The sequence below is a fragment of the Miscanthus floridulus genome, chromosome 14 (assembly GCF_019320115.1).
Source record: "Miscanthus floridulus cultivar M001 chromosome 14, ASM1932011v1, whole genome shotgun sequence".
In the NCBI taxonomy this organism is placed as follows: domain Eukaryota; kingdom Viridiplantae; phylum Streptophyta; class Magnoliopsida; order Poales; family Poaceae; genus Miscanthus; species Miscanthus floridulus.
The window spans coordinates 65,024,255-65,045,705 of record NC_089593.1 but is presented as its reverse complement, the minus strand read 5'-3'; the positions used below and the strand labels follow the sequence as shown (position 1 = coordinate 65,045,705).

The 21,451-nt window shown below is 42.8% G+C and overlaps 2 protein-coding genes across 2 annotated transcripts; both read right to left on the bottom strand.

Annotated features, from left to right (window-relative positions):
• Nucleotides 1-282: 282 nt before the first annotated feature.
• LOC136503599 (BURP domain-containing protein 6-like) lies at nt 283-4,375 on the bottom strand. The gene is made up of 2 exons (XM_066498623.1): nt 4,216-4,375; nt 283-1,165 (listed from the first exon to the last, which is right to left on the bottom strand). Exons 1-2 carry the CDS (start codon nt 4,373-4,375, stop codon nt 369-371), a joined length of 957 nt encoding a protein of 318 aa, XP_066354720.1. The 3' UTR covers nt 283-368.
• A 10,173-nt stretch (nt 4,376-14,548) lies between these two features.
• LOC136502680 (protein RAFTIN 1A-like) lies at nt 14,549-17,051 on the bottom strand. Its single transcript, XM_066497920.1, has 2 exons — nt 16,872-17,051; nt 14,549-15,606 (listed from the first exon to the last, which is right to left on the bottom strand). Exons 1-2 carry the CDS (start codon nt 17,029-17,031, stop codon nt 14,810-14,812), a joined length of 957 nt encoding a protein of 318 aa, XP_066354017.1. The 5' UTR covers nt 17,032-17,051; the 3' UTR covers nt 14,549-14,809.
• Between the last annotated feature and the right edge of the window lie 4,400 nt (nt 17,052-21,451).

Sequence of the window (21,451 nt, the reverse complement as noted above, 5' to 3'; positions counted from 1 at the left end):
GAGGCCCATATAATATATGTAGTATACGTACCTGAACATATTCATACACATAAACACGATAATACAATATGTTCGGCGCTAGCTAGGCCACACAGCACAAACACCACAAGTTTCAGACAGGAGTAACATTGACATGTACCAGCACTAGCTAGCAACATGTAGGATACCATACCATTGCTACACCCTTATATTTTCTTCTGCCAAAGCTAGAACCATGGCACCATTCTTATCATATAGAAGACGCCACCTTAGCTAGAACGGATGCATGTCCACGTGTACACATTTACGGTGCATGAAGAAAGAGCGCCATGTTGATATATATATCCAGAGCACGACACTGGCGTAGTAACGAAGACCGCAGTAGCAAGCTAGGCTGTGCCTGCCTTCTTGACGAACGCGAGATTGCCATACGACATGAAGTGGCACACCGACGTACTGGCACCAGGGTGGGTGTTCAGTATCGAAAACGCCGGGTGCATCGGGTTCCAGCAGGACGTGTCGAAATGGCAGAATGCCAGCAAGGAAACCGTCGGGCCGCCGTGACGGCCGCGGAGGGTGACCTTGTAGCCTCCATACCCCTTATACGCAATGTGACAATGGTAGACGGCGTACGGGAACGGCACCTTGTGGCAGGACACGTAGCCGCTGCCCTTTAGCTTGGTGACCGCCTGGACAACGTACTGTCGGCGTGGCAGCAGGCCACCACGGGGGAGCGCCGACGTGGCCGCCCACACGTCACCACCACCACCACCACCCTGCTGGATGGTGGTGTTGCTCAGCATCTCCATGGCGGCCTGCACGGTGCTCTCCAGAGAAGTGGTGCAGGCCTTCATCTCGCCCGCGAGCGGTGGGTCCTGGCACTTTCTCAGGGTGTCCTCCACTTGGGCCGCCTCGGTGGAGCCCGGCGTGATGTGGAACGTGGCGAGGACGTCGCTTAGATTCTCAAAGGGGACCTTGTCGGCGACGTCGTGCGGGAGGATGGGTGCCTCCACCTCCTCCGGGAAGGAAAGGGTCATGGTGCTGCCCGGATGTAGCTCGGCCTCCTGGAAGAAGATGCCCGTCTCCGCCACCATCCGCGCGTCGCAGATAGTGTTGAAGAGTGTGCACATGCTGATACTGGCCGGCGGGACAGAGTAGTGCTCCACAAGCGGTGACTGATCGATTCCTTCACGAGGACAGAAAAGTCAATGTTTATATCCATACTCTATACATACATATAATATTAAAGGGCGAAAAATTGCTCCTCTGAATTTTGGTCCATTAGACTATCTTCCTATGTATCCCTCCAATAGTACAAGAGTTCTAACCGATTTTACTAAGAGTAGTAGTACATGATGAATCAGAGAGATTTTACGGTTCTAATTCGTTTTTAAAGTATAAGTGTTCTAGTCAGTTTTACGAGTAGTAGTACATGATAAATTAGAGATTATAGTTCTAATTTATTTATTATCCCGTTTCGCACGATCGATGCTCATGCTAGTTAGATCATCTCCAATCTTATTTAAAAAATGAGTGCCAGAAAACTGCTTTTATTAGAAGCTTACCAAAAAAAAATATTGGGAGCATGCAGAACACCACCCATCCTCCAATAGTTCCAAGATTAGTTGTACGAAGACTTAAATTTGCGGCAAATCTAACCCGTCACTCGAATTTATGGCCGTCGGATGCTTGCTGTCAACCGAGGCGAGGGGTCCCGAGGCCCACACCCACACTGCGCACTCTACCTACCACTAAAGCCTCCTTTAACACGGCTCATCCAAAACGGCTTTACCGGTGAAGCCAAAGCCAGTGAAGTCAGAAAAAACTAGCATTTCCCGACTTCTAGTTCATTTTAACCTCGGCTTACAAAACGGCTTCACACTACAGTGCCTCGATTTACACAAAATAGATGAAACCAAGCCGACACAAGCCATGCCAAAGAGGCCCTAGCTCCTGCCGGCGTTAACTTCCGCACACACGTCGGACTCTTTCTTCTGCGCGTCGGCACCCAGGCGCGTCCGACTCTTTCTTCCTCGCCTCCGACCCCGCCCCGGCGTCCGTGACCCACACCGGTACGCCCGCGACCCTGCGCACCGGTGCGCCTGCGCCGCGCACCCCTGCGCCGTGTCGTCGCAGCGCCGCCATCGTCCCCACGCTAGTCGAAGCATCTCCTTCCCCACCCGTCCGCTGCCGTGGCCGCGTCGCAGCTCAGGCCGAGAGACGCGCCGCTGCAGCCTTATGCGATTGATTCATCCTTCGTGAGTAGTTGCATATTACATCTCACTGTTGCATATTTTACTATTCGTGTTTTGGTGTAATTTATGTGTTGAGCTGGTGTAAAATGACTGTTCGTAGGTGAGAATAGTCTTTAGGATTACTTGAATAGTTCTCTGATCTTTTTTTTTGTCCTTTTTTTGTTTGTCTGTAAGTTTTATTTGTTTCCCTTTGAAATCTTCCAATTTGATTTACGGAAAAATAATCTGGGTAATTTTTTATTTTATATGTTCTCTTTGTTTGTATTGATTTGGATCATTTGATCTGGATCCTGTGGTTATGAAAATCAAGTGTTTTATGGTCTTCAAACACCCGATTCTGTTCAAGACCAATTTCGAGTGGTTTTTGGCCAGGTAACACTCGGGTGAAAGGAGGTTCTGAAACACTCGAGTAAAAAGTAGACAGACCCACCACGTCAACAATTCCGGTTGTTATTAAAAACAAGAGAAATTTTACAATGATCGTAAAAAAATATGGGTCATGCATTAGGTAAGTTCGAACGGTAGAAAAATAGGAGGCACCCAACTAAAAATACCTGGAGGTACCAAATAGGTGGGGATAATATCAAATTAGGTGAGATCAGTACCAAAATAGTTAGAGCTATAAATAAATTATTATTAGATTAATTAAATTTAGTGAAGGGTGAAATAGTAATTCATTGTCTTCAACCTACCCTGCAGCACGCGGCGCACAAAGTTCAGACAGCTGAATTAATTACTCGTCACGTGTTCGACCGCTGCACGCTTCCGTCGTGTCGTCTGGAGTGAGCAAGGGTCTGTCACGTAAGGCCAAAGCTGCGTGCCGGCGTCACCGGACGTGGACCTGCTGGACAGTGTGAAATACTCCTAGCTAGGGGCAGATGGCCTCCGCAGAGGACGCCATCGTGGAGCTGATCGAGGCGAACACGAAGCTCCTGAGAAGGCGGAGGAGTTCACGTCAGCCGCGGCAGCGAGTGGGCGACGTCGACGTGCGCAGCCAAAGCCAGCGCAAGGTCATGGAGTGTGTGCCGTGTGCGCAAGATGTCAAGAGAAGGCCGGGCAGCAAGAGAGCCGGAGCTGCAGCGGTTCCACCACGGGCTGCTGCGGCACGAAGACGCGGATGCAGCTGGTGGAGTACCCCTACGGGCGCGGTGCGACAGCCGGCGGCCCAACCGCCCAAGCCACTCCGAGGCATCGGGAACTACCGCGTGGCAGTCCTATTACCAGACAATTACCAATATATCCTCAAGAATAAAATTTAAAATTTACAAATAGTCTCTCTTAATTAAATGCCTAATAAATAAAATAAATAGAAGTACCATGGTACTTTTCCGACCACCGTAAAAGAGCTCTAAAAACAATTCCTAGGTGCTTAGAAAAATTATGACCAGCAGCTTTGTAGCAAGCCAGCAACTCAGCAATGCAAGCAGCAAGTCATATTATAACTCTGATGAAGTCTGAAGCCCACAGCACAGCCTCTTCTCCCTCCTCCCGCTCTCCCCTGCGCCCATGGGTAGTCACGTTGATAGATCGAGCGCGCAGCAGGAAGTCACGGTGCTCTGTCCATGGCGGACAAAGAGGTACCTTAACCTCTGTCCCCGCACTGCCGCACGCGACGACGATTAGGAGGGGGATTAACAAGGAGTGCAACCAGCGATTTAACAAGCGCGCAAACATCAGGAGGAAGTTTGAGGACCTGTTGGGTTTTTTTTTTAGTTTGTGCTAAAACTGAATTTTAGGAGTGTTTTTAGGAAAGAATTTTAGATGCACTTAGTTATATGTTCAATCACAGTACGAAATCTGATCTCAGAACATCATATTATAGAACAGGCGTCGCAGGATGTAATTTTTTTTTCGGGACCGTGTCACATGATGTAAATTCTGTTACAACGTGCGTGTATTTTTGCTAGTAATATATGCAAGGAAAACCTTTTATGTATTTATACCAAACATATAATTAAACATGTACGTACGCAAATATTACCTTTCTGAACAAAATCAGCTAGGACCTCCGGCATCGGCACGCCGGAGAGGGCCTGCTCCCAGAACCATGCCGCCGGAGTGCTGGCTGCAGGGTGGCTGTGCGCCATGGCGGCGGTGCTGACTGCCACCATCATCAGAAGGAGAGCGGATTGTTGATCCATGCTTCTATATTGTTATGTTTTGATGAATATTGCACAATGAGAATGAGAAGCAAGGATGATCGATGGCTGTTATAGCTCCCGACTGTCTGGGGTGTATATATAGCCCTTGATGTTCCTCCGAGCAAGTGACCCCACACAAGCCCAAGACATGCATGCACCCGTACTTTTTCTGCTAGCTTTAGATGCAAATGGTTCATTTTGTTTATTCTTATAAGGTTTCAAGAAAAAAATGTATACTTATAATATCTATCTCATTTGATATTTTTCAAGCCTAGTAGTTCCTTTCATCGTAGTAAGTATGTTCACTAGCTCTTAAGCCGGTGTTAGTGGATACAAGTTAATAAGTAAGAGTCCACTCTTCAACCATTCCAAGCAATGTTTTTATACAAACTCCTGCCTATCTACATGAGTCCTCATTAGCCATCTTCTATAGATTAAAGTTGTATTTGGTACATCTTCTAGAATGTGTTTCTGCTACCAAAAGTAAAACACAAAACCGAAAAGGTGGAACCTAAAGCTGTTTTTCCAGAAGCCGTTGCTTTCGTGTACGTAGTATAATTTTCTCGACACGTTGGATCCTGCTTTGGTTTTCAGCTTTCTCCTTTTTAAAATGGGTGGAAATAGATAGGTGTTTTAGAGTTGTTTCTAAGTGATAGAGTAGGTTCTATAGTTGTTTCAACCAAACAACTTACAGTTTTTCAATAGCATATAGCTTACATTAGCTTTTTAATATCTCTTACAGCTTTCAGTAACTTTTCCATAGCTTACGGCTGAAACAAACTGACCTTGACTTATGCAGTGCCTCAAAGGTTTTTATGTGATTTGATAGAGAGGTGAGAGAATCTTAAAAGAACTATCTTATTATATTAGCTTAATTTAATAAGTGCAAGATGATGCATGTACCACTGTATCATACATCATATGAAGGTTTTTATGTGATTTGATAGAGAGGTGAGAGAATCTTAAAGAATCTATCTTGTTATATTAGCTTAATTTAATAGGTGCAACAAGATGATGCATGCACCACTGTATCATACATTCATATGACGTAGCCATGAAGTTTTTTCACTCTTGCAATTTTTGCGTCATATATGCGCGCGTACACATGTACATTCACCAATGAACGCAAGTAAGGGTATGCTAGTACGAACACGGTACCTCCGTGAGACTAGACCTAGACCGATTGGCATATCTTAATTCTTAAGATTGATAAAATTATAGTCACCTCCGTATTGATAGACACGTTTTTTAAACTTTGCCTCTGATTCATTGAAAAGCCTGAAATACATTTGGCAAAGGCTTTGTTGAGTGACGCATTCGGTAAAGGGCACTCGGCAAAAAATTAATCGGCAAATAAGCCTTAGCCGATTGCTTTTTGTCGGGCACTCGGCAAAGCCTTTACCGAGTGCCGGAAAAGCACTCGGCAAAGATTTACACTCGGCAAAATGAAAATTCGAAAAAAACCCAAAAATAATATCAATTTTTTTTTCGGGGGAGGCCGCCATCGGCCAGCGCCACCGGCCATCGAAGTCGCTGCATTTTTCACGCAAAATTCGTAGCTAACGCGGCCGACGGGATTCGAACTCACGACCTCTTCATCACGTGTCTGCTGCTCTACCACTACACTACACTGTCAGTTGTATATAGATTCCGTTATCTATCCTCATATATTATACTAAACCAAGAGTAAATTGTTTGTTTGAGGCCCTAAACGAATTCAAATTAAAAAGTGGTCAACTACAAAGTTTCATAATGTTTCGAGATCTACAATTTTCATTTAGGAAGTTTTTTCATCCAAGGTCGTTTGAAAAATTCAAATTTCAAATTTAAGAGATTCAAATGTAGTTTTGCATGATAAGATGATTTCAAATTAAAAAGTGGTCAACTACAAAGTTTCATAACTTTTTGAGATCTACAATTTTCATTTAGGAAGTTTTTCCATCCAAGGTCGTTTAAAAAATTCGAATTTCAAATTTGAGAGATTCAAACGTAGTTTTGCATGATAAGATTATTTCAAATCAAAAAGTTGTCAACTACATAGTTTCATAACTTTTGGAGATCTACAATTTTCATTTAGGAAGTTTTTCCATCCGAGGTCGTTTGAAAAATTCGAATTTCAAATTTGAGAGATTCAAACGTAGTTTTGCATGATAAGATGATTTCAAATCAAAAAGTTGTCAACTACATAGTTTCATAACTTTTGGAGATCTACAATTTTTATTTAGGAAGTTTTTCCATCCAAGGTCTTTTGAAAAATTTAAATTTTAAAATTTTCAAATTCAAACGTCGTTTTTGCACGACAAGATGATTTCAAATCAAAATGTTGCCAACTACAAAATTCCATAACTTCTCAAGATCTACAAAGTTTATTTTGGTCATTTGTTCATCCGACATAGTGGTAGTAACATTATTCACAAATCTTATATATCTCTCTTCTACTTTCATGAAACTAATATGAGAGATGTAGATTTTATGAACAACGTTATTGTCGCTTTGTCAAATGAAGAAATGACCAAAATAAACTTTGTAGATCTTGAGAAGTTGTATAACTTTGTAGTTGAAAAGTTTTTCATTTGAATTCATTTAGGGCCTCAAAAATTGCTTTGAAAAAATAATTTGCCGAGGGCCAAAAAAATGCACACGGCAAAATGTCTCTTTGCCGAGTGCCAAAAAAAAGGCACTCGGCAAAGACGCATTTTGCCGAGTGCCGAAAAAAACACTCGGCAAAGCCGTCTTTGCCGAGTGCCCGATAAAATACACTCGGCAAAGCTTCCGGCACTCGACAAAGTGCCGGTTTCGGTAGTGATGCATGCACCCGTACTTTTTCTGCTAGCTTTAGATGCAAATGGTTCATTTTCTTTATTCTTATAAGGTTTCAAGAAAAAAATGTATACTTATAATATCTATCTCATTTGATATTTTTCAAGCCTAGTAGTTCCTTTCATCGTAGTAAGTATGTTCACTAGCGCTTAAGCCGGTGTTAGTGGATACAAGTTAATAAGTAAGAGTCCACTCTTCAACCATTCCAAGCAATGTTTTTATACAAACTCCTGCCTATCTACATGAGTCCTCGTTAGCCATCTTCTATAGATTAACGTTGTATTTGGTACATCTTCTAGAATGTGTTTCTGCTACCAAAAGTAAAACACAAAACCGAAAAGGTGGAACCTAAAGCTGTTTTTCCAGAAGCTGTTGCTTTCGTGTACGTAGTATAATTTTCTCGACACGTTGGATCCTGCTTTGGTTTTCAGCTTTCTCCTTTTTAAAATGGGTGGAAATAGATAGGTGTTTTAGAGTTGTTTCTAAGTGATAGAGTAGGTTCTATAGTTGTTTCAACCAAACAACTTACAACTTTTCAACAGCATATAGCTTACATTAGCTTTTTAATATCTCTTACAGCTTTCAGTAACTTTTTCATAGCTTACAGCTGAAACAAACATACCCTGACTTATGCAGTGCCTCAAAGGTTTTTATGTGATTTGATAGAGAGGTGAGAGAATCTTAAAAGAACTATCTTATTATATTAGCTTAATTTAATAAGTGCAACAAGATGATGCATGTACCACTGTATCATACATCATATGAAGGTTTTTATGTGATTTGATAGAGAGGTGAGAGAATCTTAAAGAATCTATCTTGTTATATTAGCTTAATTTAATAGGTGCAACAAGATGATGCATGCACCACTGTATCATACATTCATATGACGTAGCCATGAAGTTTTTTTCACTCTTGCAATTTTGCGTCATATATGCGCGCGTACACATGTACATTCACCAATGAACGCAAGTAAGGGTATGCTAGTACGAACACAGTACCTCCGTGAGACTAGACCTAGACCGATTGGCATATCTTAATTCTTAAGATTGATAAAATTATAGTCACCTCCGTATTGAATAGGGATGAAAACGGATCGGATACGGACGGATATCACCGATATTACATTTGTTTTCATATTTCTGTCCGGATTCGGATTCGAATACGGATAGTGTCAACTATGTCGGATAGGATACGATTGGATATCGACATCATAAATATGCGATTTGAGTATTCGGATTCGGATACGGTATCGGATGTTGGATATCCGGACTCGGATACGGATAGATCTCAACCCCTCTAAACGGATTCGGTTTCGAATACGGTCGGAAAATATCCGTACCGTTTTCATCCCTAGTATTGATAGACACGTTTTTTAAACTTTGCCTCTGATCCATTGAAAAGGGCTAAATTGCAAAGATTCTACTCTCTCCATTCTAAATTGTTGGTTGTTTTGGATTTTTAATATTCAACAACTTTTACTATGTATCTAGATATAGTGGATATATATGTGCATAGTAAAAACATATACTAAAAAAGTCAAAACTACTTACAACTCAAAACGGAGGGAATACTTAAAACCAACCTGCATCGTGCCTTAATTATCTCAAATATTACACACAGAGTAGCAAAGGAAATTAGGAAAATGGTAGTGTTTTTCACTTTTTCTATCTCGTTGAACGTGGATTCTTGTAGGAATACAGACGTTGAGATGTCACTTTTGGTGGTGAGGCATGCAATCCCATTCGTGTGTTTGTTAGCTTTTTAGTTTGCTTTCAACAACCATGAAAAAAATGCATAGGTTGACATTTTGAGTGCCATGTGTATACAGTTGCGTCTTGGACCAGAACGAGCTATTACTGTATTACATAACATTTTGGAGGAGAATAAGCATGCATGCATCTAGCAATGATGTCCTTTTTACTTGGGTTCCTATGTAGCCAGCTTTTATGTGGAACAAATCCCGTATACATCATATAGTACATCTCTTACATTTTTTTCTCGTTTCGGGTAAAAATGTTTATCTAGAGGCTATATAATTGAAGTGACAATGATTATAAACTGGTCCGAACCTATTTAAACAACCATGTTATGAGTTATGAGTAATTCCACTAGAACACCACACATGGATTGTGAACGGCTGAAACCAGACGTTAATAGGCTAGGGTATTGCACATCTAAACATTTCAACTGTAACTTTTTATGTTTGAGATTCTGTACCATGCATTGTAAGTGATGATAGGGTGCTTTTGCTGCCCCCCACCCCCACACCAACCACCCACCAACATGCGCATGACAGTATACGTATGCACAATAAATGTTGTTATTATTATATTATTGAGATGCTCGCAGCTATAGTAAGCCCCCGTTTGGCACAACTCAACTTCACTGGTGAAGCTATTTTTATAGTTTTCAGCTCAATGAGCAGCTTTACTGGGGAAGGTGGGCTGTTTTTCTTTTCGTGTTTGTCAAAACAACTTCATAGAGCTTCATATGATGGTCCAAAAGACTAAAATTACTATGATGCCCTTAGCTATTTTTTTTTCTATTTTCCCTCACCTCCTCACGGGCATCTCTTTCTTCTTCATCACGGGCCGCTTAGCTCGGTCGCGTCCTCGCGTGACCCGATGGAGACGACCACGCCGCTCATCCCGGCAGCTCCCGCGACTCCCGATGGCTGAGCCCCGGCAGCCGCACCCCGGCGGCCGCACTACGCAGGCAGCGCCCCGACGCCGTGAGCCCCGGCGGCCGCGCTCAGAAGGCCGTGCCTCGGCGGCCGCGTCCCCAGCTAGCCACGATGGAGACTTGGCCCCGTCGTTCCCCGTCCCCATCCCGGCGACCCCGACGGCGGCGCTCCCGGCCCGCGACCCCGACGGCGGAGTCCCGGCCCCGCGCCTTCGCCTTTTGCGCTCGATGGCGTCCGCGCGCCCACAGTTGCGCCCTGCGGCGTCCGCAACTCCGGCCGTGCCCAAACCTTCTCGCGGCTCTGCCCGGGCCGGCAGCGGGCTTGGCGGCGCCACCGCTCACACCTCCCCACGCCTCCCCCGGCGGCCGCGAGCCTACCCCGGCGGCCCTGCAGGCCCTGCCCCCGCTGCTCGCCGGGTGCTGCTTCACTGAGAGAGAATGGGGCACCTGCAGTCTACCGGGCCCACTTGTGTGGAACGAAGCTGGGATAAGCTATTTTTTTTAGCTTCATTTCGACTCATCTTTTAATTTTATGAAGGAGAAGAAAAAACACATTCACTCGTGAAGCTGTTTTAAAAATGGGTGTTTGGCAATAAAAACAGAGCTCAGGAAGCTGTTATAAGATGTGCCAAAAACCGATTTCATAAATAATAAATTTGTTGGAGAAAGGACGATGCAACGTTAGCTTGGAGAGGAAACGAGATTTTTTTTCTTAATTTACACGCTATCACAGTGACATGTATACGCTCACGTACATCACCACGTAGGCACACACAACACCTATACAAAACTTATGAAACATCACAAGCCAGGATTTTAAATCATCCATTGCGTCCTCTATAATGTTCCTGGATTCTTTTCATTCTTGTTTTTTTATTGAAACCTTTGCATTCATTCTAAATTTCGTAGAACTTCAATTCCATGGTACTTCAAGTCTGTACTTTTTATTACTGCTATATGACGACTGTGCGCTGGAAATAGATTAGAGAATATCTTCAATAGTTTGGTAAAAAACACTCTTAATCTTGATTTTTTGTACAATAAAAAAACTTCCCCAATAACTTCCTATCCTATAACTACAATCTATATATCCGCGCTTGGAAAAATAGGCATCCATATGCAAAGAAATGTGGATGCCGCTACTGCCTGTCATGGGGGCCTGGTTTTTTTTTCAACACTTGTGGTCTCCCTAACTGCGATCACAGCCGCCACTTAGGCCATGTTTAGTTGCACCCCAAAATGCTAAATTTTTCAAGATTCCCCGTCACATCGAATCTTTGGACGCATGAATGAAGCATTAAATATAAATAAAAAATAAAACTAATTACACAGTTTAGACGCAATCCACGAGACGAATCTTTTAAGCCTAATTAGACTATGATTGGACACTAATTGCCAAATAACAACGAAAACGCTACAGTAGCGTTTTGCCAAAAATTTTGGCATCCAAACTGGCTCTTAGAGTTTTATCGGAATCGAATCTCTAGCCACTATTTTAATATATGGCAGTACTAGGAGGTAGAGTAGGCAATGGAGATTCCGTTTTGGAGGTTATGGTGTTAGTTAGGTGCCGAGATGGTCAACTAGCGGTGATGACAGCAGTGGCGGCAGTATGCATGACATGGACGGTACCGTTGACCAAAATCTTTAAGCGGGTCGGTTTTTTGAATTTTTTTAGAAGTAAGTAAATTGTTGAAAACTATTGGGGATGTAGTTGTTTTTTTAAGGTTGCCAAACCAGATTTTTAGGATTATTTTTTAATGCAGTTGGAGATACTCTTAGTTCAAATTAAACCGCTATTAATGGAGCAGCACACGCTATGACACATGCGAGGACAGGACAAATGCAAGGCCCGGCAGGCCATGCCAGAAGACAGTTGTTGCTGTTATCGTGATGCTGTCATCAAATATTAGTATAACTAGACATCCAAAACTCAAAGTCTCAAACCGTAAATAAGCGGGGACAAACCAACAGCTAGCGAGTAGCGACTAGCGACAGCCGAACACCCAGCACACACATATTTTTGGACCAACTTGATGGGTCTCCCAATAGTGTGCGCACAGAGAAATTGATGACTATTTTTGTCTCTTACGGGAGCACAAGTAAATAATGATCATATATGTAAATTATAAATATGCATCCGACGTCATACAATGTACAGAGAAATTGAAGCAGTGTATTGCAGTAGGTTAAACCTTAAAAATTTACTTTTAAAAAGTATAGGACCGGTTTTATTAGATTTAATATGTTTGTATACATCTTCTTCCTCAAGAAGCATATATACTACATCTGTTTTCTTTTATAAGGCGAACTTAACATGTCATAGTCTCTCAAATTACACTTTCTTCATTTATTTATTTTATATTATGTTGTTTATGCTTATAAACTTAATATACTCGAATAGCACATTTTATTACAAATCTAATCGGGTCAAGTTTATATTGTAATAGTTAAAATTAATTACAAAAGTTACGTATAGGCTAAAGATTTTAAAGTTTGAATCTTAACATGTTTGTGCACCTTATAAAAGAATAATGGAGGGAGCATGACAGAGAGGCTCCCTTGCTAAAAATAACTTTTCTGTAATTTTATCTTTAAGCTTTGGTTTTCTCGCTAACTCAATGGCTATGCCCAAAAACATGGGATTTTTTATATAACCTTTTTAACCGAGTATATTTTAACACTAACCTGCTCAGAATAGATTTTATAAATCTAACCTTTTTCATCATACCAGCCACGCTGGCGCGACAGGGCAACTCTAGTGAGCACCATATCTTCTAGCGTGACAAGACTAGCCACGTTAACATCAACATGTGACCTAAGCCAACGCGTGGCAGCCTGGTGTGTCCCACTATGCATGTCACACCAGGCACTCAGGCAGGACGGCACGACAAGTTTGTCACGCCACCCTACTTGGTGTGAGAAGGCATAGTATATAGGCCACATTAGGCCCTCCTTTTCTCCGTCCTATCTTTCTTCTCCCTACACTTAGGGTATTAACATGTCATTATGTTTCCACTATAAGTTGTCTAACCTATGTCTCCTATTCTAATTAGTCTTAGTGATCATTTTGCTTAATACATACATATCATTTTCGCAGTGCCACCAGCAACCTCCAGGCAACATCTGTGGCTTCTTCACGGTACACCACATGATAGTGACCATGGGATTGACCATCTACAAGAGGCTGAGTATATATGTCTTGATATCACACCTACTCATTAAATCTACAAGATGTAAAACGGCTATATATACCTAAGGTTTAGACTTAATGCAGCTTGCCTATATTTCTGAAACATGGGTTTTCTTCGATACATGTACATGAATTCAAAGTGTTGACATCATCCATGAAATGAATATGCAATGCACAACATTCTTAAAAAGATTTCAACATTTATATATAGTCCACCAGGTAATTTATAAGAAAGGGGAGTTCTATTCTCTTGCAAATGAATATGGAACAAATGCCTGCGATCTAATACTAATTAATTCCTTGCTATGACGTATATACATACATACATATACACATGGCGTACGTGCGTGTTGAACTGAACTAGTGATGATTGATGGCTGAACTGCATATGAATTGATTGCTATAAATGATGCTTCGGATGTAGCTTGATAGAGACGTGAATAAAGAATCTGCATCTCTGACCAAGCGGATTCATCCTCGCTGCTCTGCCATGCCCCACAAGTCGGCTGCGCACCGCGTCATCGTCATGGGCTTCTTGGGCCCGGATCCGCCGTCCCCGTGTGGCGGCGGCCGCTGCCAACCCCCCCCCCCCCCCTCCCCTCCTCCAACATGGTACACCGCGACCCGACGCCTGTCCAAGTGCGGACGCTTAGCGAGTCGCACCTCCCACCATCGCGGGCGAGTTCGGGAATGGCTCCGCGGTGTGGTGGCGGTCGGCACCTCTTAGTCCAGGAGTCGACACTCGCCAGTGCGCGCGTCCCACCGTCGTGGACAAGTCCGGAAACGGCTCTGCGTGGTGTGGCAGTGGCCGACAACCCCCTCTGTCTAGGCATGGACGCTTGCCGGTGCGCGCATCCCACTGTCATGGGCAAAGGTTCTGGATGAAAGCTTAACTCAGACCAATACGTCTGGGCTCGTGACGATCAAGATTTCATTCTTGAAGGTGTTACTAAAGAACCTCTTGCGGCTGATTCTCCTAGATCGGCTTGGTCAATGCAGTTACCCCTCGGCATAAGGCTTGGGCGAAAGCCCTGCCAAGCTCCTGCTTGACTGACGATGTTTACGTTGCGGCGTCATTCACCTACCTGGAGACATCGTCGAATAGTTCTTGTGTCTTGGTGTTGTAGTGTTTTCTCTCTTTTTGTTATATTTGTGGTTGCACACCATTTGCTCTTGTGCTGGGGTTTGTTGTTGTTGTTGTTTCTTATTAGTGGATATGTCACAATCTAGCCCTTGTGCTGGGGCTGTTGTATTGGTTTTAATCCAATTTTCTAAAATTAACCGGGTGATAAGATTTTGTCTCGTTCCTAAAAAAAACAAGGCTGTTGATGATAAATCAATGGCAACAGTAAAAAAACAATATGACACGCATGGGCACATATCAACCTATGTTCGCTGTAGTTTACATACTTAAACTGTTAAACATATTAATACACATAAACACGATAATACAATATGTTCAGTGCTAGCTAGGCCACACACACAGCACCAACCACAAGTTTCAGACAGGAGTAACAATGACATGTACCAGCACACACCATTCCTACACCCTTATTTTCTTCCGCAAAGCTAGAGCCATGGCACCATTCTTGTCATACAGAAGACGCCATGGTCCTGCTAGCAGCTAGAATGGATGCATGTCCACGTTTACATTTACGGTGCATGAACAGAGAGGGCCATGTTGATATCCAGAACACGATGACACTGGCGTAGTAACGAAGACGTACTGCGGTAGCAAGCTAGGCTGTGCCTGCCTTCTTGACGAACGCCAGATTGCCGTACGACATGAAGTGGCACACCGGCGTACTGCCACCAGGGTGAGTGTTCAGTATCTGGAACGCCGGGTGCATCGGGTTCCAGCAGGAGGTGTCGAAATGGCAGAACGCCAGCAAGGAAACCATCGGACCCTCGTGGCGGCCGCTAAGCGAGACCATGTAGGCTTTGTACCCCCTGTTCGTAACGTGACACTGGTAGACGGCGTACGGGAATGGCACCTTGTGGCAGGACACGTAGCGGCTGCCAACGAGTGGGGTGACTGTCTGCACCACGTACTGCCGGCGTGGCAGCAGGCCACCGCGCGGGAGAGCCGACGTGGCCGCCCACACGTAGTCACCACCACCACCACCCTGCAGCTGGGTGGTGGTGGTGCCGAGCATCTCCATGGCAGTCTGCACGATGCTCTCTAGCGACGTGGTGCAGGCCTTCGCCTCCCCGGCGAGCGGCGGCTCCTGGCACTTGCTTAGAGTGTCCTCCACTTGGGCCGCCTCGGCGGACCCCGGCGTGATGTGGAACGTGGCGAGGACATCGCTTAGGTTCTCGAAGGGGACCTTGTCGGCAACGTTGTGCGGGAGGATGGGTATCTCCACCTCTGCCGGGAAGGAGAGGGTCATGGTGCTGCCCGGATGTAGCTGGGCCTCGTGGAAGTAGATGCCGGTCTCCGCCACCATCTGCGGGTCGCAGATAGTGTTGAAGAGTGTGCACATGCTGATACTGGGATGTGCAGAGTAGTGCTCCACAAGCGGTGACTGATCGATCCCTGCCGAGGACACAAAGTCAATGTCTATATGTATACTCTATCTATGCATTAAAGAGCGAAAAATTATTCCTCTGAATTTTGGTCCATCGGACTCTTTTCCTATCCGTGTCCCGCCTCAACTCTCCGAAGTATAAGAGTTCTGCTGGTTTTACTAAAAGTAGTAGTATACATGATGAATTAGAGATTACAATTCAATCTCGTTTATGAAGTAAGAGTTCTAACCGGTTTTACTAAGAGTAGTAGTACATGATGAATTAGAGATTATACAATTCTAATTTGTTTATTGTCCCGTTACTCATAATTGATGCTCACATAAGTTAGATAATCCCCAACCGTACTTGAAAAATGAGTGCCAGAAAACTGATTTTAGAAGCTTTGCTAAAAAAATATTGGGAGCATGCAGAATACCACCCATCCTCCAATAGTTCCAAGGTTAGTTGTAGGAAAACTTAAATTTGCACCATGTCAACGAGACAACAAATCCTAGTCGTTACAAAAAAACAATTCCTGGTAGGGCCTACGAGCTTAAAAAATAAAGAGCAGCAGCTTTGCAGCTACTCAGCCATCACCAATTCATAACTCTGAAGTCTAACCACAGCACAGCCTCTTCTCCCTCCTCCCACTCTCCCCTGCGCCCATGGCATGGCTAGTCACGTTATCCTGCATGCCGTGTGTTGCAAGGAGCTCTCTCTCCCTCTCATGCTCTTGGAGGGGCGGAGCTAAAGCAAATCTGAGGGGATAAAGAGGTAGCCGTACCACTGTCCTTTTTAATTTTGCGTAAATACGGTGTAAATACGGTGAAAATTTAGCTTATTTCGCTGTCTTTTTAATTTTGCGTGGGTCACGGCGCTCTATCCGTGGCGGAAGGCGATAAAGAGGTAGCCGTACCACTGTCCCTGCACCGCCGCACGTGACGACGATTGGGAGGGGACGCGTGCAGGGATTAACGAGGAGTGCAACTAGAGATTTAGCAAGCGCGGAAAGGTAGATTACGATGAAGTTTGAGGACCTGTTGGGTTTTCATTTTTTTAAGTTTCTGCTAAAAATGAATTTTAGGAGTGTTTTAAGAAACTCTTCGAGATGCTCTTAGTTAGAATAACGTATGTCCAATCACGGTACATCTCAAAACGTATTAGAACAGATTGTAGGATGTAAATTCTGTTGCAAGTTGCAACACACGTGTGTTTTTGCTACTAACTATATACAAGGAAAACCTTTTATGTATTTATACTAAACATATAATTAAACATGTACTTAAAAATTACCTTTCTGAACAAAATCTGCTATGACCTCCGGCATCGTCGTGCCGGGGAGTGCCTGCTCCCAGAACCGTGTCGCCGGAGTGCTGGCTGCAAGTTGGCCGTGCGCCATGGTGGCGGTGCTGACTGCCACCACGATCAGAAGGAAAGCGGATTGTTGATGCATCCTTCGAGATTGTTATTATGTTCTGATGAATATTGCACCTGATGAGAATTAATGAGAAGAATGGATGATCGATGGCTGTTATAGCTCCTGACGGTCTGGGGGTGTATATATAGCCCTTGATGTTCCTCTGAGCAAGTGACCCCACACAAGCCCAAGACATGCTTTTTCTGCTCGCTTTAGTTGCAAATGGTTCTTTATATTTATTCTTATTATAAGGTTTCAAGCTAAGGAAAGATGTGTATAGCTATAATGTCTATATCATTTAATATTTGTCAAGCCTAGAGTTCCTTTCATCTTAGTCAATATGTTCACTAGCTCTTACACTATGTCAGAATAGCATTTCACTGCCGGTTCAAAATACCCCATCACTGCCGGATTTTGAATCGGCACAACCATACCGGCAGTGACGAGGGTAAGCTATCACTGTCGGTTCCTACAAACCGGCAATTTTCTTCAACTTCACTGCCGGTTCTTTACACAACCGGCGGAGTTCAGTTCCACCAACACTATCGGTTCATAGAACCACCCGATAGAGTTCAGTTCCACCAACACTGTCGGTTTCTGTTTCAACCGGTATTGTTGTCGTAAGAATCACTGCCGGTTTGTGACAAAAACCGGTAGTGATGGCTAAGCTAACGCTGCCGGTTTGTGGCTCCAGCCGGCAGTGCCATCACTGCCGGTTTGTTGCTAACTGGCAGTGATGTTTACAACAACACTATCGGTCTTCTGCTAACCGACAATGATGTCACGTTCGTATTTTATTGTTTTATAATTTATTTTAATTTATATTTTTTCGTGGAATCGGGTTTCGCTTTATATACGCTACGTAGACGACAACTCCATCAATATTAAACATTACAAATGTTACGGTTACAGTTCAAATGTTCTTATCAAGATCTCGATCCCTCAAAATAAAAAAGAAATATTCTTGGACTTCACAGATTGTGCAATGCTTCTCGGACTTCTTACAATAATCTGGCGAGCCGCTCTGGGCCATACTGGTCCTTGAACTTCACGGATTGTGTAATAGAAAATACTCCATCTTTTTCTAATACCTCGGCTAAGATGAATTTTGCCAGCTCTGATTGCAGCGCAACGATCTCCATGTCTAACAGCCTTTCATGGTTATATTTCTTGCGCTGTGGTTCCAAAAAGATGATATCTAAAGAGAAATCAGTAAATCATTTTGTTGAATGATTAACAGACATAAATGAAATGAGGATTATACACACCAACTTATCGGCTTCTTCGGATTTCCCTCCGATGTAGCAAAGCATTGCCCACATTACATAAGACCCGCATTCATTGTTTCCCGTCGTCTGTTTTAGGTACTTCCCCTCCATTTCGACAACCTTGAATGGGACATGCGTCCCACCGATATGTCTTCTTCGAACACTGAGCAACATTAAAAGGAGAAACATTAGAAAGCGGTGTATGTGATTAGAAAATAATATGTTATTAGGATCGCTTACTAATTCAGCACTGCCACCGGTGCATCTAGATGATGAAATGGGTTTTTCTTTGAGTCCCACACCTCGATCAGATTTTTGGCAAGATTAACACAAATGAAGACGAAATGGTTGCTGCAATCACAAAATCCTAATTATCGAATAATCTTAACAAAAAAAGAAGCATAAAATTAAAAGCCGAGAACACATACTCACAGTTGTAGGCTAGAAATATGTGGGTTTTGTTCATTATCTTGAATTCGTCGAAAACAGCAATCAATCTCTGTTTCAGGTCTTCCACGTCACATCCATGGAGGCCTAGACATGTCTTCTCATTGACTCGCAAGGGGTCCAAGAAGCCTATGTTATCACATTTGCTTTTTAGAATGCAAAATTTTGCTATACACCTACATAAAATCATGGGAAGTGCTCAAAAGTTAACAATTTGTGTTTCGAGAGAGTAGTTAATTATAATATCATGCGTGTAGGGTACTTACATAGTCCACAATATCAACATTTGTGTATCGAGAGAGCGTTTCTGGTATAGCTAGAACAAGCACTCCCACTCGACATCGAACTTCTCTTCTTCAGGATAATGAAAAACATGTGGCGAACGGATAATAACCTCAAAACCAAAGTCCTCCGTCTCTGTTGCTTAAGCCATGTAATATTCATGCAACTGACGCATATATGTTGTCCAATTTTTATACCCATGATCGGGAACCAAAAGATTGCCCCTTTCATACTTCATTGCCGGTGTTCCCGTCCCTTGTACATCATAATAGATGTTCGCGGCCTCTTCCATGGTTAATTCGGGGTTGTCTTCGATGAACTTCTGTATCTTCATGGAGTGGATGTTTGTTACAAACCTTAAGCAATGTAGCCATCAAAACGAAGCTAATTAAGCAACAAAATCAAAGGAGTGGATGTTTGTTACAAACCTTAAAGCAAAAAGATCAAGTCATTCTTCAAAATCCAAGCACTAGCTTCATGGTGAAGAGCAGCCGCAACAATGGATGGAAGGGCCCAAACGCGCCCCTCTGTTCTCGGGATGGAAGAGAGGAGGAAGGAGAGGACGGCTGCAACCTTTTTGTGTTGTAGGCTTATCACCGTCGGTTCTTGGCTAGAACCGACAATGATAGAGCCCAATCACTGTCGGCTCTTGTCTTAAACCGGTAGTGATGAGTGGCCGCCAAAACACTGCCGGTTTTAGCCTAGCTCCAATCATTTTTTTTATTTTCAAGCTCATAACCGGCAGTGAAGGTACATCACTGTCGGTTCTCACAAATCCGGCAGTGATGAGGCCGACAGTGATGTGCAAATCTGGCGTAGTGTTAAGCCGGTGTGAGTGGATACAAGTAAGAGTTCACTCTTAAAACATTCCAAGCAATGCTTTTACAAACTCCTGCCTATCTACATGAGTCCTCATTAGCCTTCTTCTATAGATTAAGTTTGTATTTGATACATCTTCTAGAAAGTGTTTCTACTACCAAAAAGTACAACGCAAACCAAACAGGTGGAACTTAAAGCTGTTTTTCTAGAAGTTGTTTTTGTGTAGTATAATTTTCGCAACACCCTTGGATCCTGCTTTGGCTTTCGGCTTTACGCTTTTTAAAATGGGTGAAAATAGATAGGTGTTTTGAGTTGTTTCAAAGAGATAGATGGAGGAGTAGGTTCTATAGTTGTTTCAACTAAACAACTTACAGCTTTTAAACAACATGTAGCTTACATTAGCTTTTTCATATCTTACAGCAGTAACTTTTCCATAGCTTACAGCTGAAACAAACAGACCTTGACTTATGCAGTGTCTCGAAGGTTTTTATGTGATTTGATAGAGATGTGAGAGAATCTTCAAGAAACTATCTTATTATATTAGCTTAATTTAATAAGTGAAACAAGATGATGCATGTACCACTGTATCATACATCATACGAAAGTTCTTATGTGATTTAATAGAGAGGTGAGAGAATATTAAAGAAACTATCTTATTATATTAGATTAATTTAATAAGTGCAACAAGATGATGCATGCATCACTGCATCATATATTCATATGACATAGCCATGAAGGTGTATTTTCGTTCTGCTCTTGCAATTGCGTCATATATACATACACATGTACATTTACCAATGAACGCATGTAAGGATATGCTTGCACAAACATGGTTGGCATATCTTAAGATTGATAAAAATATAGACACCTCCCTATCGATTGACACGATTCTTAAACTTTGCCTCTGATCCACTGAAAAGGGCCAAATTGCAAAGATCTTACTCCCTCCGTTCTAAATTGTTAGTCGTTTTGGCTGTTTTAGATTCAACAACTTTTACTATGTTTCTAGACATAGTGTGTATATATACGTGTGTGTGCATAGTAAAAACATATACTAAAAAGGTCAAAAGGACTTACAACTCAAAACGGGTGGGAGTACTTAAAACTAACGTGCATTAGGGATTGTCCCTTAATTATCTCAAATATTACACATAGAGCAGCAATGGAAATGAGGAAAATGCTAGTGTTTTTCACTTTTTCTTTCTCATCGAACATGGATTCTTGCGGGAACAGAGACGTTGAGATGTCACTTTTGGTGGTGAGGCATGCAATCCCACTCGTATGTTTGTTAGCTTTTTAGTTTGCTTTCAACAACCATAAAAAAATGCATAGGCTGACGTTTTCAGTTCCATGTGTATACAGTTACGTCTTGGATCAGAACGGGCTATTACTGTATTATTACATAACATCTTTTGGAGGAGAATAAGCATGCATGCATCTAGCATGATGTCCTTTTTACTTGGGTTCCTATGTAGCCTCCTGTAACACTTGAAAATTTATTTTTAGCCAGTTTTCATGTGGAACAAACATGTATTACATATAGCACATCTCTTATACTTTCTTTCTCATTTTGGATAAAAAGGTTTATCTAGAGGTTATATGTTTGGAGTGACAATGATTATAAGCTGGTTCGGACCTAT

Coding starts and splice junctions, on each gene's coding strand:
- LOC136502680 (XM_066497920.1), bottom strand. CDS start 17,031: ATGCATCAACAATCCGCTTTCCTTCTGATCGTGGTGGCAGTCAGCACC. Junction 15,607..16,871: donor AGCAGATTTTGTTCAGAAAG/GTAATTTTTAAG, acceptor TGTCCTCGGCAG/GGATCGATCAGTCACCGCTT.
- LOC136503599 (XM_066498623.1), bottom strand. CDS start 4,375: ATGGATCAACAATCCGCTCTCCTTCTGATGATGGTGGCAGTCAGCACC. Junction 1,166..4,215: donor AGCTGATTTTGTTCAGAAAG/GTAATATTTGCG, acceptor GTCCTCGTGAAG/GAATCGATCAGTCACCGCTT.